The sequence below is a fragment of the Panthera uncia genome, chromosome F1, assembly GCF_023721935.1.
Source record: "Panthera uncia isolate 11264 chromosome F1, Puncia_PCG_1.0, whole genome shotgun sequence".
Taxonomy (NCBI): Eukaryota; Metazoa; Chordata; class Mammalia; order Carnivora; family Felidae; genus Panthera; species Panthera uncia.
In genome coordinates, this window is record NC_064813.1 from 28390486 (window position 1) to 28407835 (window position 17350).

The window sequence follows — 17350 nt, forward strand, 5'->3', positions numbered from 1 at the left end:
CACACGCTTTTAGGACTGTATTTGCTTTCAAGGCTAGGTATTTCCGGTTCTTTTATGTTTTTCTAGTTCAGGGCATCACGGCCCCTAGCAGTGAAGCCCATCTGGCTCTTTTAAGTACTCTCGATGTGAATGCCACAAAGGAATCTGTACCCAAGAGCATTGAAGGTGGCAGAAAAAGTGGTGTTGGGGTATTCTCTCTCCCTCTCTGATGTATTGTAGTGAAAGAATTTTTCTTTTTTAAAGAGAACCCTTGATTAAATTATAGGCTATTATTAGGGAGTTTATTGTACTTATAAACTGCACTTGGATTCCCTGTAATTTGTTATAATTAATGCAGGAGTTCAAGAGCAGAAAGCAGGGATCAGGTTGTGGCATGCTTTTCGCTTTTGCAACACCTTGCTATCATTGGCCTTCCTTCACTAGTAGCTAAGTAAGGCTTGTGTGTGTTTGTGTGCATTTAAACAAACATTATCCTTTTTAGGAAAGAATTGCAATCCTTTGACTCACTGAAACCTAAGGAGTCTCCGTAAGAAGTAAGGTGTCTCTGGCAGAATAGGGTATTGATCGACGAACGCTGAAAACTTCTGGAATTGAAGTTTTGCCGGGACCGTCTTGTCTGTGTGTGTTTGAGTACATGCACGTGTTTGTATTTTCACGCACGTGCATGTAGTGGCTTGTGTGTGAAAAGGCTAGGAGACAAACTTTCCCTTTTAAGGTTATCTTTGTTGAGTTATAGTTTTAGCCTCCCCCCCCCAAACCTCCCCCGTTGGGTTATTTCAATTTTGCACAGTTGCAGGAGTTTTGCCTTTGTAGTCTGCCTGACAATGCAGAGTTTTAATTGACCGTCAACTCGAACGTTCATTAAGTATAAAAGCTTTGAGATAGTGCATTTGTCAGGCAGCAAACACATTATTATACTTGAACAATCATCAACTGAAATCTTCTCAGGGGTTTTGAGGATAGGGGGACGGAGGAGGCAGTCAGGTTCATCTGGTTGTGTGCCTGTGTACTTACTGTTTATCTGGTCCCGGCAGACAGAGAACAGGGTGAGCCACCCTGTCCATTATCCGGATTTATAGCTGGGAACACCCTTTGGAATGGATGGAATGTGCTCTTTCTCTCCTGTTGGTATCTCGGTCAATCTCAGGGTTAAAATGATGTTCACTTGCTGCTAGGACAGCTTGTCCTCCGTCCCCTGTCCTTCATAGTGGAGAAACTTGGACATTTATTTCTTGCTTGCCCAGTGTCAACCAGAAAGCAATGCTAGTGTTTTGGTACATACTGCTCTGCCCTGGGAGAGCTGGTTTCCAGTACATTCTGGCAAGATTCTTCTGATGTGGCTGACTGTGAAGGAAGTTTTCTAGTGAGGAAAGGGCAATTCAAGTCATTACACTTTCCCTCGTGATCACAATGACAACCCGTCTTTCTCTCGCTCACCCCTCCGACCCCAGTAGTTGATGGAAAGCCTTCACAGACTGAGGAATGTAGGGATGGTTTTGAAATGCCCTTCTCTCTCTAAGTTGTCACAGCCCTACTGACCATGCACAAGAGATAAGCTGGTTTGACTGACCTTGAACTGTAGGGAAGGGAGAGGCAGAACAGGAGCTGTCTGATAATAACAGTGGTAATGCAGGTCGATAGTTACAGCTTACAGGATGCTTTCAGTAACCTATTTTTAACTATGAGAAAGCATTTTCCTTCTCTCTCAGATCTCCTCGGGCAGTGGGGGTAAAAAGAGTAATGCATGGGTGATAGGTGCCGATCATACAACTCATCAGGTGTTACTCAGTAAGGTGGTAACAGAATGAAGCCTAGATAGCCTTTTTTATGATCCATAATATAGAAGTACCTTGATTCAGCTGAATCACACCCAGTAAAGACTGCAGATGTCTTTACTGAGGATGAACTGTGGTCTGTTTTTTTTTTAAAACTCTGCATTTGGGGGGCGCCTGGGTGGCTCAGTCAGTTAAGCGTCTGACTCTTGATTTTGGCTCAGGTCATGATCTTGCTGCTGGTGAGTTCGAGCCCCGTGTCACGCTCTTTTGACAGCGTGGAGCCTGCTTGAGCTTCTCTCTCTCTCTCTCTCTCTCTCTCTCTCCCCCTCTCTCCCCCTCTCCCTCTCCCTCTCCCTCTCCCTCTCTCTCCTTCCCTCTCTCTCGTGGAGCCTGCTTGAACTTCCCTCTCTCTCTCTCTCTCTCTCTCTCTCTCTCTCTCTCTCTCTCTGCCCCTCCCCAGCTCGCATGCACACACGCACTCCCACTTTCTCTCAAAATAAATTAAAAAACTTTTTTTAAAAATCTGCATTTGGAAATACATACATCTAAGGGCTGTTTTGTACCCATTTCTGGGTAGAGCCTCTCCTTCTGGGAACCTACAATCAGAGACCCAGCTCTCTAGATTTCACTTTGTTCCCTTTCTGTCTTATAATGTTGTTCACAAGTGATTAAATGCATAGCTCGGTCTTCTTGCCCTCTGTCTACCTCCAGGGCCGGAGAGTGAAATTTCCCAGAGGCTGCTACTGGGAAGAAAACCCAACACAACAGATCCGAATAATCCATGGGTCCACTTACGACTATAATACATTTTTACAGAGAAGCTCCTCTTACCAGTGTCTGTCTCACATGCTGTGGCACAATCTAATGGGGAGGAAGGTTGCTTGGTTATCAAAGCCTTTCCTTAGAGGCACTGGGATCACAAAAAGCACCAGGCAGTGGCATTTTTATTTTCATTTTTACTTTTAGACTTCAGTGGAACTGATGACTTGGCCGCAGTGGCTGGGAATCAGATTCCACCCTCGCGTGCGGGAGGAGAGCTCTGAGCTCTGGTCTGTCTGGCCCTGCCTTCAAGAGCAGTGTGTTACCGTGGACAAGTCATTTCTTCTTCCTCCACACGGTTTTCTTCTCTAAAAACAAAAGGGTAGGACTTGGGTCTTGGAAATCCTTCCCTTATCAAACAACGTGGGCTAAATCATGCTCTGACGATGTGTGCCCTGCGGATCTCTGTGGCCTTCAGAAACAAAGGCTTTTTCCTGCCCACCTTACATGACCACTGTGTCCGCTGCCTTCTTTCCCTGGGGCTCAGGACAAAGGGAAACAGAAATGGCTCAGAAGGCTTCGGCTCAGGAGTGGCACCTGTCACTTCCACCCCCATCCCATTGACGCCAAAGCTGTAGCACAGTCGATGAGGGAGGTGAGTGGGTATGACCCTCTCAGCGGGGAGGCTTCATGGAGAGCAACCATTTGGAGCAATAGAAGTGGCCTCCCCCACTCCTGTCCCCACCATCCTGTGATTCGTGCTGACAATGTGAAGTCTTTGAGTAGAGGCATGACCCAGACCAGCTCTTAAGGCTTTTATACTTTCATAGCTGTTCTCTGTTGGAGGCACTTCTGCTGAACTGGGTTTGGAATGAACATTTCTCTTGTGGGAGGGGTGGGAGAAATATTTTCAAAGCAACACGTACTCGGCCTCTGCGTTCCTCTCGCCTTATTTGTGGTTCTGCGGTAGTACAGTCCATACTTTTCAGAACACCACATGGAATTTCTCCATCAGAGAAGCAGCGACAGACCAGCAAATAGAGCAGAGTTGCATAAGGACTTAAATTCCCCTTACATGAATTAAAAAGAGAGATTGAAGATCGTGGCGGCACATCTGTAAATGTTGAGGATGATATTATGGGGTGTAATTTTCAAAGAGTTCTTTGATACGACGGTCAGAAGAACTGAATGCTCTATTGATGGGACCCAGTATGGTATTTAAAAAAAAAAAAATTCTTTTCAGAAGCTTAGGGGGAGGAAGGAACTTGGAAAAGTCACTTGTTTTCTTGAGATTGGATGGAACTATTCCGGACAGATGAGACATCTAAAGACTGGTTCATATTATTTGTCAGTTTTGAGTTGTAATATTTAATAGCACTGACTATCAGGAAGCTTTTCTGTTTCACGTAGAGAAATCGGAATTTTAATCTTTGTGGATTCAAAACAAAACAAAACAAAAAACTTTGAAAATAGAAATGTTACCTTTATTCAACAAGCATAGTTTTTTTTTTAATTTGTTTTGTTTTTCTAAATTTTTTATTTTTTTAATTTTTTTTAATTTTTTCGAACAAGCATAGTTTTGTTCACCACTTCTTAGAGGGAGAGCGGAATCCTAACCTAAAACCACTCATTGGACCCCAGCAGTCAGGTGGGCTATTTCCAGGTCTTTGAATATGAAAAATATTAAAAAGTTTTCCTTGTGAGCTCGGGGTTTCAAAGAGGATCCCTTTGGAAAGTTGGCAAATACTTTCCTGGCATGAGGATTGGTGTATTTTTTTTTCCCCTCCACCCAAAGCTATGACAGGGTGGAGTATACTTCCGTGAAATTGCATGTTTCCAAAATAGAATTCACTGTTACATTTTACTGCCGTTAGAATTGAATCTCTAATCAAAAATAAGCAAAAACCAAACATTCTAGAAATAGAATTTCAGCTCGTATTCTCTAATTTAGTCTTCATACAGGATGGAATTATCATACTTTACAAAAGTGCCTTTTGAGCAAAAATGTACCAAACAAACAGTTTCCAAAGTGGTTCCCATTTCATTCTCGTTTCTGCAGTCTCACATCGTCACATCCACAGTCTCGTATGGTAGTAACAGCGAATCATTAACTCTGTTCAGATTCTCGCATAGTCTGGATGGCTTCCAGGAAAGAGCTCTGCCTCTTCAGCCTCTCGTTCTTCAGCCTGCGTCCAACCTGAATGACCGGGAACAATGCTGCTGTTCCTTGCTAGTGAATTGGAACACACTGTTGCCTGGAATGGAATGGATCTGTACTAGAACTTCCTCACATGTTATAGAAGTGATAACTGTAGGTGAAAGTTGGAATCGGCAGGATGAGAAAACTACGATTATTTCGCTGACTTCTGCAAGTTACATTCCTAAAGGGCCCTGCATGAACAAAGGCTCTAGCTATGGCAGATAATGCTAGGGTAACACCTTTTAAAATGCTTCACTCTTTGGTTCTTAAAAGCTGAGCCCTTAGTAGTGCACTGGAGAGAGAACCATGGCGTCAGTGGTCCAAGACAGGAAGCGCGCCCCTGTTGACAGTCATCAACCTCTCCGGGATGTCCTCGGCTCCTAACCAACTTCTGTGCACAGGAAGTGCTTAATAAGTGTGAATATCCACATTTCTCCTGGGCTTGTAGAGCAGAATATGAGTCAGAACCACTCAAGATGGCAGGGAGCGGATGCTAATAGAAGAGATTCAGCGTTGTAGGATTAGGAGAAGGGGGTGAACTTTACCACTTTTCCTGCCTTGAAATTGTATGTTCTGGTTTGGTTTTGGTTGGTTGGTTGGTTGGCCTTTCTTTTTCTTTTCCTTTTTCTTTTTTCTTTTCTTTCTTTCTTTCTCTGTCTTTTTCTTTCTTTCTTTCTCTTTCTTTCTCTCTCTCTTTCTTTCTTTCTTTCTTTCTTCTTTCTTTCTTTCTTTTTCTTTCTTTCTTTCTTTTTCTTTCTTTCTCTCTGTCTTTCTCTCTTTCTTTCTCTTTCTTTCTTTCTTTCTTATCCCATTCCCATTGTACTTTTCTTCAGTAAACTTAAGATTCCTTCCTATCCCGAAATTCTGGGTTTTGTGTTGTTGTTGTTTGGTTGTTTTGTTTACTTGGTTCCGATGTCCTTTAACTTTTCTGAAGAAAGCCGCAGCGGGATCCTCTGGCAGTAAGATGAAGTAACACTTCCTCATAGTTCTTTTCTTCTGATTCCCCCACTTTTGAAAGTGTGATCTTCAGAGTCTAAATGGCTCCTTTTCAAAGGTCTGTCTCCTTTCACAATGAACTCTTGACACCTAAAAGATCCTTTGATGACTTAGGACCCTCTTGCTTTCCTAGGTTTCCACAAGGAGGTGTTCAGTTATCTAAGAACTGGCCTGGTTATAAGCCTGAAAGATCTTCCATGAAAGACTCATGGGCAATTCTTAGTCTCTCTCTCTCTCTCTCTCTTTTTTTTTTTTTTTTTTTGCCTTCAAGTTTATTTTTGGTGTTGTACATTATATAGGTCTAGACAAATATAACAATATATATCATTATAAGGATATGTATCAGTATAAGGATATATATTATTATAATATCATCTTTTCACTAAAAATTTCACTAAAAATATTTCCTAAAAATCCTCTGAGCTCTTTCTGTTCATTTTTCCCCTCCCCCAACAGCCCTTGGCAACTGCTGATCTTTTTATTGTGTCCATAGTTTTGCTTCAGAATGTCATATAGTTGGCATCATAGAGTATGTAGTTTTCTTTGGTTGCCTTCTTTCACTTAGTAACGTGCATTTGAGTTTCCACCATGTCTATTTGTGACTTGATCACTCATTTTTTTTTATTTTACTATCTTTATTTTTATTTTTTTACCATTTTATTTATTTTTTAATTTACATCCAAGTTAGTTAGCATATACAGTTCTTAGTCTCTGGAAGTGAAAGTTACCTCATACAAATGAGTGGAACTTTTACTGTTTCCTTGAGCCACAAGGCAGGTGCCAGAGGAAAACCAAGAGTCAGGCTAGGGCACAAGGAAAGAACATGGCAGACGATACTAAGGAAGAGCCTTGAGGGAAGGGAACACAAACAGGGAATGTGCTTGGTTACATGGAATGGGAAGTAAGCTTCCAAAGCCCATGTTTTCCCTCCTGGTTCAAGTTCTACTGAGCTTTCCCCCAGGAGATGAACTAATAGTGCGCATCAGATTGCATTTTTAGACACAAATCTGCTCTTCAAGTGAGGCTATAGAACCTGAGCTTTGCCCATCATTGGCAGGGTGCATGTGCCTTGAGGCAAAGGCACTAACGTAAACCATTTCTGTTGGAGCTCTTGGTTTGCCAAATGAAACCATGGAACCTCAGATCCTCAACATGTACCTTGTGCAGAACTTGCTACCTTTTCCCCCTTGGGATGGGAGAAAAGTGGGCGGCAGAGAGCAGGCCCTTATATTATGCGAGCGCATGGGACCACGCTTCTGTAGTGTTAACTCACCTCGGGTGAAACGTTTGGAGAGGTGGAGCTTGAATACACTTGAGCCTGGGGACAGAACTTGAGTGAACAGGTGAAAGAAGAAAACCAGAAGATAACATGTGGCATATTTTAACTGTAGCAATCCAGACTTCTTTAGTCTGTGATGTTTCGATTTACTCTTAGTGTTTCTTTAACTTCATACACAATTATTGCTTCAAAATGTTTTCATTTACTCTGATTCTCTGCTGTGAATAATGAAGAGACAGGCTATGACTTCCCCTTTTTTTTCCGTCAAACACGATTGTCCAAAACTCTGCCCCTTCCTCCATCCCCAGGCAGTGCCTTCACTTTCACAGGGTTTTAAGAAATATCCTACCTAGTATTTCCTCCTTACTGATTGCGCACTGTCAGAAACTGCTACTTCATTACCAAAGACTTTTAACCACATGTTCTTATATGTAACCTGTATTCCTATTTGTTGGGATTTAGAATCCATGATGCTTCTAGCCAGCTAAGGATATATATAGTAACTAGGTGAGACAGAGCCCTGCCCACTGACCTCAGGGCACGGAGTGGGCACAGAGATTTTCTACACATACCAGGGACTTGTCTCTAAGAATCAGCACAGGCACTTATATACATTTCTATTTTAAAATTTTTTTTTAATGTTTATTTATTTTTGAGAGGGGGAGAGACAGAGCGCCAGTGGGGGAGGGGCAGAGAGAGGGGGAGACAGAATCCAATCCGAAGCAGGCTCCAGGCTCCAAGCTGTCAGCACAGAGCCCAACGCAGGGCTCGAACTCATGAACCGTGAGATCATGACCTGAGCCGAAGTCGGACACTTAACCGACTGAGCCACCCAGGTGCCCCAGTATACATTTCTTGATGTGGACGGGAAGTAAAACTCTTGATTCAGTAGTGGAGCCTGTAAAATGATTATGAATATTTTAGGTGAAAGTTAGGCTGGGTATAGGAAGAACAGGGTGTTTTTCTATTACATGCTAAGTTTTACAAAAAAGAAGTCTTAAATAACTCAGCATTGGTCCTTCTGATTTGAGTATAGGTTTTCCCCACCAGAGCCTGACATGGTTGTCTCTACCCTGACCAGCAGACCCAAGAGGAGAGAAGAAATAGAGACTCTATTAGAGGAGACAGGGAGCCTGATTCCTTCCCTCAAATAGGCATTGGATTGATATGTAATGATATGCATGATAACAAGGTAGAGATAGCAATAATTAGCTCTCAGTGTTTGTTGCCTCTCTCTAAAAGAGTTGAGCTTTGGATCACTCTTGAACTCCCTGCATTGACATGTCCAAGTTTAGAAAAAGTAGAAAGTCATGGTTACCGAGAGCAGAAAGGTTGTTAATATTTGCCAAGAATTGGTGCTAGGAAAAGTCTGTTATAGAGGTGACTGTTTTAAGAGTATGGTCAAGGGAAGTGGAGTCCTAGGAAGAAAGTTTGGGGTGAGGAGATATCTAAATGTGTAGGTAATTCTAAGAATACAGTTTTATTGGCAAGGAAACAATACAGTGTATTTATTGGTTTCTGAGAGCAGTGGTCTACTTTGAGGTTTGATGTTGTACATGGGCACGTTCTGTTCACCTGCGCTATGCTGGCTTGAGAGTGTACTTCGGGTTGGATTTTTGTGAGCCACGGACCTGTAGGGTTAGCTTCGCTCTCAGAAGCTCTATCCTATCCATTAGCAGAATGCCAAATTATTTGGCTTCTTTGTGTTCTGCTCTACCAAACTTTTGAGTTTAAAAAAAAGAAAAAAATGACATGTTTCTAGAACTTCTTTTAGGAATGCCCCACTGTTGAATGTAGGCTGGACAGCTGTGTTGCTGTGGGCAGCCAGGTGTGGAAGAACATTTTTATCCCTGATCTCTGTTATGCGGAATGGGTCCTCATCAGTATTTCACCCTGCGGACCTACACTGAAATGATTTGATGAGAATGTTCTCAAACCGAGAATGCACGGGATGTGGCACCTGCCACATCAAAGAAAGATAAACACGGGAAGAGGGCACTTTCCATCTTTAACACAGCTGACCTTTAGCAGCATCACCTGTGCGTCCCGCTGTGCACACAGAGTTTGACACAGCAAGACATCGATGTTGTGGGAACATATTCCAAGTATGTGTTTTTAAGGTTATTTGTTCCTCTGTTCCCATAAACAGGTATCAGTATTACCTGCAAGTCAAAAAGGACGTGCTTGAAGGGCGATTGCGGTGTGCGTTGGAGCAGGTGATCCGACTGGCCGGCTTGGCCGTGCAAGGTAAGGAGCGTGGCGGCCGGCCCGCGAGATCCCATTTTCTATTTGCCGTGTTGCTGGCCTCTCTGAGAAAAAAAGTCCATTTACTGAAACGATCCCTCGGTAAGTCTCACTTTTCATTTCAAGAGATGTTAAAAACGCGGACATAGTGATTTCTGGTGGCAGGCTGGTGGACTTCGCAAGGCTGCTTGCAAATTGCTCACACTTGTATAATTGTAGTTTTATTTGAAGAAATAGCAGCTTTCATCCTGACTTTAATTAAAGGTACATGCAGGGTTTGTGGAACATTTTCTCAGAATGATTCCACTGCCCAGTGTGGTCATATTTTGTGGCTTCATGCCGTGACTCTTCGACTTTCACATCAGTTTCAAGTGTGATAGCTTTAAATATTGCAGTCTAATTTATACTCACACACTTAAAGAGAGGAACATATGCATACATATGTATAATGACACCGATAGATAGATAGATAGATAGATAGACAGACAGATATTGCGAAGCAACAAACACATAGTGAAGTACCTTCATCTTTCAATCTATCCTACTTCGATTTATGGGAGCGATTGTTTTTATCATTTCTAAGTTGTTACATATATTTTTACATATGTTTATGTAAAATATGTTACATGACTTTTACATATATTTATACATTACTCTTAACTGAGTGGTGCCTTAATTGCCTTTAGTCATATTGGAAACAAGAAGATAAAATATAATTTTTTAAAAGAAACAGGTTTCCCTTTCCGAGACTGTTTTCTTTAAAATCACTTCGTGTCCAGACGGAATGCCAGCCGCCAAGCCCTTGCTGTGAGGACTGTTGTTGTAGAAGCTGTGAACTGAACTTCCCATCCCAAATTCTGAACTGAAGTTGAACCTTTTGGGTTCTAGAATGTCTAAAGAGGCAGACGTCCTTTGATCTCTTTCATCCCGGAGTATTAGCAGCTTAGCAATTTTTGTTGGACGTACAACTCCAGTAGTTAGCTATCGTTACCTTGTGGATGAAAATGCACAAAGTATGTTGTATCCCATCTCTCCACTTAAAGACTGGAAAGGAAAGGAACAGTGCCCAAAACAATACAAAAGAGCAGTTAGTGGTCATGAAAGAAAGATCATCAAAATGAAGGAGAAGACCCCCTTTAGTAGGAAGAAGAGAGAGAAGATCCACTGTGTCCCTCCCCTGCAAATTGGATCTTTCTCTTTTTAAAAAGTTTTCTCCTTTCTTCACTTTATTACTCGTTTTGGCCTCTTACTCTTCAACCACTGGCTTTATCACAGGCCTCCTGGATCCTGGAAGATCCTGGTGTGATAGCTTTCAGGCTAAAGGAAGTTGGTGAACTAACTCTCTGTTCGCTGGGGTCTTGAAGCCAGCCATTCCCCTAGCTCTCATATTTGTAAAATAATTTTCCCAAGAACCCTTGTTGGGCCCTTAGGAAGACACATCCACTTAGTTATACGTCGTGATGAAATACAGTAACTGATGAGTAAATTTGAAGACAGGCCAAGCATGTGATTGTTGCCGTCCTGAATGCCTCACCTAATTGCTCATTAGTTAAATGCTGAGTTTCTTAGGTGCGTCTCTGTCTTCTCAGCAACGTGTGGATGCTGGCCTTGTGTGTGGACTCTTGCATTCTGTATCTCTTGTACCCCAAAGATACCTGCACCCATTTCTGCCTGATGCCAGATCTTTTGCATGAAATTAAGTCTGTATGCAGTTTGATCTTTTTTGAGAGCAGGTAGGATTAGATGCAAGGCATGTATAGATTGATAATATAGACACAGTTTCTTTTTGCATGTGCTCAGACATCCCGTGGTGAGATGAAAACAGGACAAAACAGAATTTTTGGCATCTTGCAACATGTCAGCTTGTTTAGGAGGTGTAAAAATGTGCAGGGTTGCTTGCCAACGGTGATTTACGGTGGGAATTTCCAGCTGCAAATATATGAAAAGTTGCAGATGGGTTTGGCTCTTCAGTTCTCCCAATTAACCTTGAGTTAAAAAGCCCCCTTGGCAGATATTCTTAAGATAATGTGTTGGTGCATATTTAACAAAAACATAAGTATAGGTTTGTTTCAAATTTTTAAAATAGCTCAGGGATCGCTTTCAAATTTCCCCATTTTTCCCCCAGAAAATTGTGTAATAGGGCTCACATGCTGATATTTACAGTATTGCTAAGTAAAAGTGGTAACAAAATCAAACATGTTGTGGCACCGTTTTTTTTTATTGAATAGTGAAGAAATAGGACGAAGTGGGAATAATAAATGTGGCGATAATTTTACCCTTGCTTTATTCCATCTTTAATTTTATGTAATAAATACTACCCTTCCCCCCGCTTTTCTTCTCAGCTGATTTTGGAGACTATAATCAGTTTGATTCTCAAGATTTCCTCAGAGAATATGTGCTGTTTCCTATGGTAAGTGTGATTTCCTTTTTCTTAATTAATTTTCTACCTTCTCTGGGTGTTTAATTGTTTCCTTTGAAAATCTCAGAGGATTTTACATACGTATATTCCCCCGGGGAGGAAAGTCCATGCATTTATAAAGTGGGCACACATTTTATAAACAAACACTGAAAAAGGTACTTCTTCCCGCCTCCTCAAAGGCACCTCTCTGTCCCCTGACACCCCTCTCCCCAGTCCCCGTGTCCACCTCTCCAGGGCCATGGCATTCTTCCTAACTTTCTGAACATATCAAGTTTGTTCCCATCCCAGAACCTTCGTCCTTGGGTTTCCTGTGCCTTCAGTAGTGTGCTCCAGATCTTTCTGTGACTTGACGTTGAAATCTTGAGTCAGATATCACCTCCTCAGAGACGACTCCCTTTTCCTTGACCACCTGTATGATACACTCCAGCCATCAACCACTTCCTGCTAAATCACCTTCTATGTGCATTCTTCAGGGCCCTTTCAGTATCTAAACGTGTTCAGTGTTGACAGATTGTCAGCTGGAACGTCAGCTCTGTGGTCCGTAGGCAGATACCCTTTCTGTCTTGTTACTGTTAACTGGCGTATATTCTGCACTCGTGAAATTTCATTGAATGAGTCAATGGAGTCAAATGCCCAGTCTTGGGTTAAATTAGGAATGAGGCTAGGTTTTAATCCCGGGAGAATGTATGTTTGCTGTTTGGAAGCTTTGGGGTAAATGAGAAGAGTTTTAATGAGGAGGAATTAAAATGTTTGAAAAGCTATACCTGCTGCAGTATCCTGGCTCTGATTTTAGAAACCCTGATCATTCATCACTTATTTTTTTATCAACTGTTTTGCCCAAAGCACTGGCCTGGGTAACTAACTACCAGGAAATAAAGTTATATAAGAAACGGTCCTTGTTCTCAGGGAAGCGGCCGAATAGTTGAGTAAATAGGAAGTTTGCAAAATCAGAATGCAAAGCCAAGAGTAATAAAGTGCAGTCAGGATTTTATGTGGGGAGAGGTTACCTCTGCTGGGGGGGTGGTGGTTAGGAAAGGCTTAAAGACTAATGGTGGGTGAGTTGTGTCTCAGAGGGTGGGCAGGATTGCAGCAGGCAGACAGGTAGGGAACAAGGAATGATCTGGAAAGGGAGGGAAAGAGCAGGGGCAGGGTGGCATGAGTGATCGTGTAAGAGTCTGTGGTGAATCTGACTGTCGCTCAGGAGTGGCAGAGGGGAGTGGCAGCAGATGAGATGAAACATCTCAGGGCTAAGAACCCGTGGACTCTGGGGATTTATAGACCCCACACTTTGAGAACCACTGGATTAGAGCAGTAAGACCGTTTGTGAAAGGAGGTCAGATGAGAATCATGGTGTTCTGGGCAGGAGGTGATTTAGGTATCATGAGTGACCAGAAGAACACGAAAGCAAAGCAAGAGATATTTTGGAAATCAAACGAGCAGAACTTGGCATCCAGTTGGCTGTGGCACATGGGAGAAAGTAGTGTGTCTGGTGACAAGGGTTCAAGTTTTGAAAGACTAGCATATGTAAGGCTGTAGTCATTATCCCTGTCAGGGCTTGAGATGAGCTTAGGTTGCCGCATACTTAACCTTTATTCTTATAGGTTAGGGAAATACCGCGAGATCTCTATGGTTTCATGAATAACTCTGTCCTTATTCTTCTTCCCGCCAAGAAAACATCTGTATAGTCTGATAAATCTGTTGTTTTTCATGCCTTGTTAACTCTACCCATCAAATCGACCTGCATTCAAAGAGATTAGCATATTACTTGGCACAGAAGCCCTTCATAGGATTTGGTGTCAACATGCTTGAACCAACATCTCTAACATCTCAGAGGCTCCCCAGTGCGCTTGGGGAGACGAAAGTGAAGCTCACACCTTAGAATTTTAGAGAGCATGCCTTTTTGTGCTAGTGGAGACAATCAATTGGGTTGAGAATTTTCCACAATTTTTGTTTTCACCTTTGTCTCCTAAAAAGGTCTTACTCACCTAGCCTTTGGGCAGAGACCAGGCTTCGGTGCTATTTAGAATTTTTTATGGTGATTGCCAGCATGATAACTTACGAGTTTGTAGATGTTAGAATGCTTTGGCAGGTCCCAGTGCTATCTGTGAAGGCTGGAAGGAGTTGTGTATCTCACCTTTTCCAGAATATGACGGTCTCCACTGGGCTCTGAGCAAATCAGATACCTGAACAGCATAGACCTCGTTAAATCTCACAGTGAACGGATGAATATGGATATGTTATTCTTGGATCCAAACTTCCCCTCCTTGGGATAGTAGCTACATACATTGTGACATGTGGCTGGCGATATACATCCAAATTGAAGTTACTTAAAGTTAAATAAAATTAAAAATTCAGTTCCTCAGTTGCATTAGCTACATTTAAAAAACACTCAGTAGGGGTGCCTGGGTGGCTCAGTTGGTTAAGCAACCGACTCCTGAGTTTGGCTCAGGTCAAGCTCTCATGGTTTGTGAATTTGAGCCTCACATCAAGGCTCTGCGCCGGCAGTGTGGAGCCTGCTTGGGGTTCTCTCTCTCTCTCTCTCTCTCTCTCTCTCTGTCTCCCTCTCTCTCTCTCTTTGCCCCTCCCTCACTCTCTGTCTCTCTCTGTCAAAATATATACACTTTAAAAAAAAATAAAAACATTCAGTAGCCGCGTGTGGCTAACCCTACTGTACTAGAAAGCTTGGATATAGAACATTTCCATCATTGCAGAAAGTCTTGTTGGACAGCACTGAAGACACTGTGACAGAAGCTGATGTCAGTGTGTATATCTGAATTGTGAATGTTCCTGGGCTTCTGCCCTGTCATTCTGCCCCATGTTGTACCCTGGATACATTGTGGCCTGTGGTCAGGTGGCTCACACTATAGGAGCCAAGCATTCTGTGCCCGTGTCCTGGCTGCCATTTACCGGCTATGTGAACTTGGGCCGTTATTTAATTTAGTTTATTTTAAAATTTGATTATTTGTCTCACCAAAGCCTCCATTTTCTCATCTAAAAATGAGGATAGCATGCCTACTCCAGCTGGGATAGCTAAAGGAGAGAATGCACGTGAAGTACGTTACTTGGCACATGGTGAATTCTCAGGAAGTAGTTGTCCTTGTCATTGCCATCGTCATCGTCTTATGATTAGCATGACCCTCTTGTCTCTGGCATGCAAGCACAAGGAGGCTGAAGACCGTGCTTTTTGGGCAGCAACACTCCACGAATTTTGAAATGTAAGCAGAGGACAGGCAGAAGGTGCAAACGATCATTAACCTGCTCTGTGTGATTAGAAACTCCGGTTTGACAACGTGAAACTTTGTTGCCTACTGAGTTGCCTGTTGAGTTTAGTTCAATAAGCATTTATTGATCACTTACTGCATATGGAGAGCTTATAAGTGGGCATCATGTAAGAGCCCCGTGATAGGCCCGTAAGTGATGTGGAGAAGAGCTGGTGCCGTTAGGGGCCTGTCTGTGATGAAGAAGAGGGAGGGTGAAGGAGGAAGGGTCAGATGAGCATCCGGATAACTGTGTAAGAGAGACAGTAGGCCAGCCGTGGGGAGGGCTGTATGAGCCACACTCAGAGTGGAAGACGAAAGGCTTGCTACATCCGGCATGGGGGAATATGGAAGCCCGGTCAAGGGAACGGTAGTTGAGACGAAACCTGAAGGACAGGGTGACGTTTCACTCAGTGTGATGGGCCCCTGGTGTTTCTTCCAGGAACGCTCAGCATGAGTGTGTCAGGAGACATACAAGCATTCTGTTAGGAAGAGGGGGTTTGCCTGAGGCCTTGAACCTTTGAGAGAGGAGGCCGGGAAGGGAAGGCCGGGTCACGCCGAAGAGTGGTCTGAATGCCAGGCCCAGGTGTTGACCTAATTGAGCAGGCAGTGGGGAGCCATGGAAGGTTGTAAACCTTCTGCGAGGTTCCACTGGAGAATTCAAAGAGAAGACTACATTCCTTTGGTGGGGGAGGGAAGATGGGATGAATGGCCTTGTTTGATCTTACAAAAGCAACCGAATTCGTCAAATGGCATTTCTGAGGCAGACCAAAGAACAAAGCGAAGTACACAGGGCACTCCACAGGTGTGCCGCTGTGTACAGGCATGCACTCTGCCATTTTTCATTCACGCAGGGCCGCTCGCGCCTTCCCTGTGGCAGGGCGCATACCTCAGGGAGGCCCCACACGCAGATGGAGGCGCTTGAATGGAGTGGGATAGCAGAGGCGCACCTTTGGGCTTTTCTTTCAAAGTAGGAAGCTGAGGTTTCATGGGGCACTTCCTGATCTTCGCTTACCTTTCTTTATTTTCTCCTACGGCCACATGCCTTTCATTAGCTTTTCACAATTAGTACCGCGTTAGGACTACCACTCAATACCCGGATGCACGCCCATCGCTCCCGTGTGCAAGCCACGCGGCATCTTTGCTGTTCCCCGGCGAAAAACGGTGCTTATTCCCTGTCGTGGACTTGAGTCATTTCAGTGGATGGCTAGACAGGAAAACAGCAAATTAATCAGTTAATGCACGGAAAATAAGAGCTGCCTGCACCTTCTCCGAGGTTTCGCGTGACCATCTGCAGGGCTATACAATTTCCAGCACCTCATTTACACCCTCATTTTCCGGATTTAAAAGATACTGATTTTTCATGTTTCCCTGATTTGAGATGGGATGTTTCTTGCAGTTTTGAGGTGTACCTTTTTTGGGGGTGGGGTTTCATCCACAGAAAATTGTTAAATTGGAGGCCATCTTGGTATAAATGGTATTCTCGAATCCAGGGAATCGGCATTTGGGATGTTTTCCGCCAAACTTCAGCCCCCAGCCCTCCACCCTCAGTGTCTACGATGAGCCTCAGAAGGCCTCACCAGGACACGTAGCTCAGAGGCCCTTCTGACACCCCTTCTGGAGCTCAGAGGGAAGTGGCGTGTATATTTCTGCCCTCGTCGGTGCTTATCGACCTGGGGCAGATGGTGTGGAACCGGCCCCTAGGAAGGTCTGAGGCAGCTGGCCCTCGGCTTGAGCCTCCCCAGGCTACCACAAGGAATTCGGGGAGCTCTGGAATCACCACGGCTGTCAGAATCTCAGGAACTGGTTGCTCTGGTCTCCCTGTCTTGGAATTACTCCTTCAGACCGTCCATCCCAGACAGTTCTGTGCTGGTAAACGTGTAACAATCCCTGATACATTCCCACTGTCAGCGGAGGGGTGTTGGGAAGAGGTATGTGCGATCGGCTCTAATGCCACGGGAGCCACAGGCCCCAGGGCCCTGGGATTTAGGTGCTGGAGACACCAGCGGGTTCCCACACACCGTTAGCTTATAGAACTCCCTACTTGTAGCCATCATGGCCTCTGCTCCCAAGGGTCTGTCAAGTAACATCTGAATGAGCCCTCTCTGCCTTCTGTAGCTCTGAATTAGTGCCCGGATATTGTGGTGGTGGACAAAAAGGCCAGGCACAGCCCCTTGCTAGGCTCAGCTTTTGAAAGGATAATGGGCTGGAAATTCATACCCCGATTGTTAAAAATACGTAAGTACTGACAAAGCAGTTTCAATAAAAGTGAGTCTGGGAGGCAGACAAAGAAAAAGAAGGTAAATGAAAAAAGAGCTGTTCCTATACCCTCCAGAATTTAGGTGGCTCCCCAAACTATGCCTTGAAAGAGGCATGTTAGTTATAAGTGGAGAACCTAAGTTATAGTGGAGAGTCATGTTC

At 43.7% G+C, this 17350-nt stretch overlaps 1 protein-coding gene across 1 annotated transcript in view; it reads left to right on the plus strand.

The window, feature by feature from the left end:
- Positions 1-17350, plus strand: part of PTPN14 (protein tyrosine phosphatase non-receptor type 14) — a 181318-nt gene that overhangs the window by 113606 nt on the left and 50362 nt on the right. Inside the window, exons 4-5 of the mRNA XM_049635191.1 lie at positions 9159-9256; positions 11596-11663. Of these exons, the coding sequence (XP_049491148.1) occupies positions 9159-9256; positions 11596-11663 (166 nt within the window). The remainder of the gene's footprint in view (positions 1-9158; positions 9257-11595; positions 11664-17350) is intronic.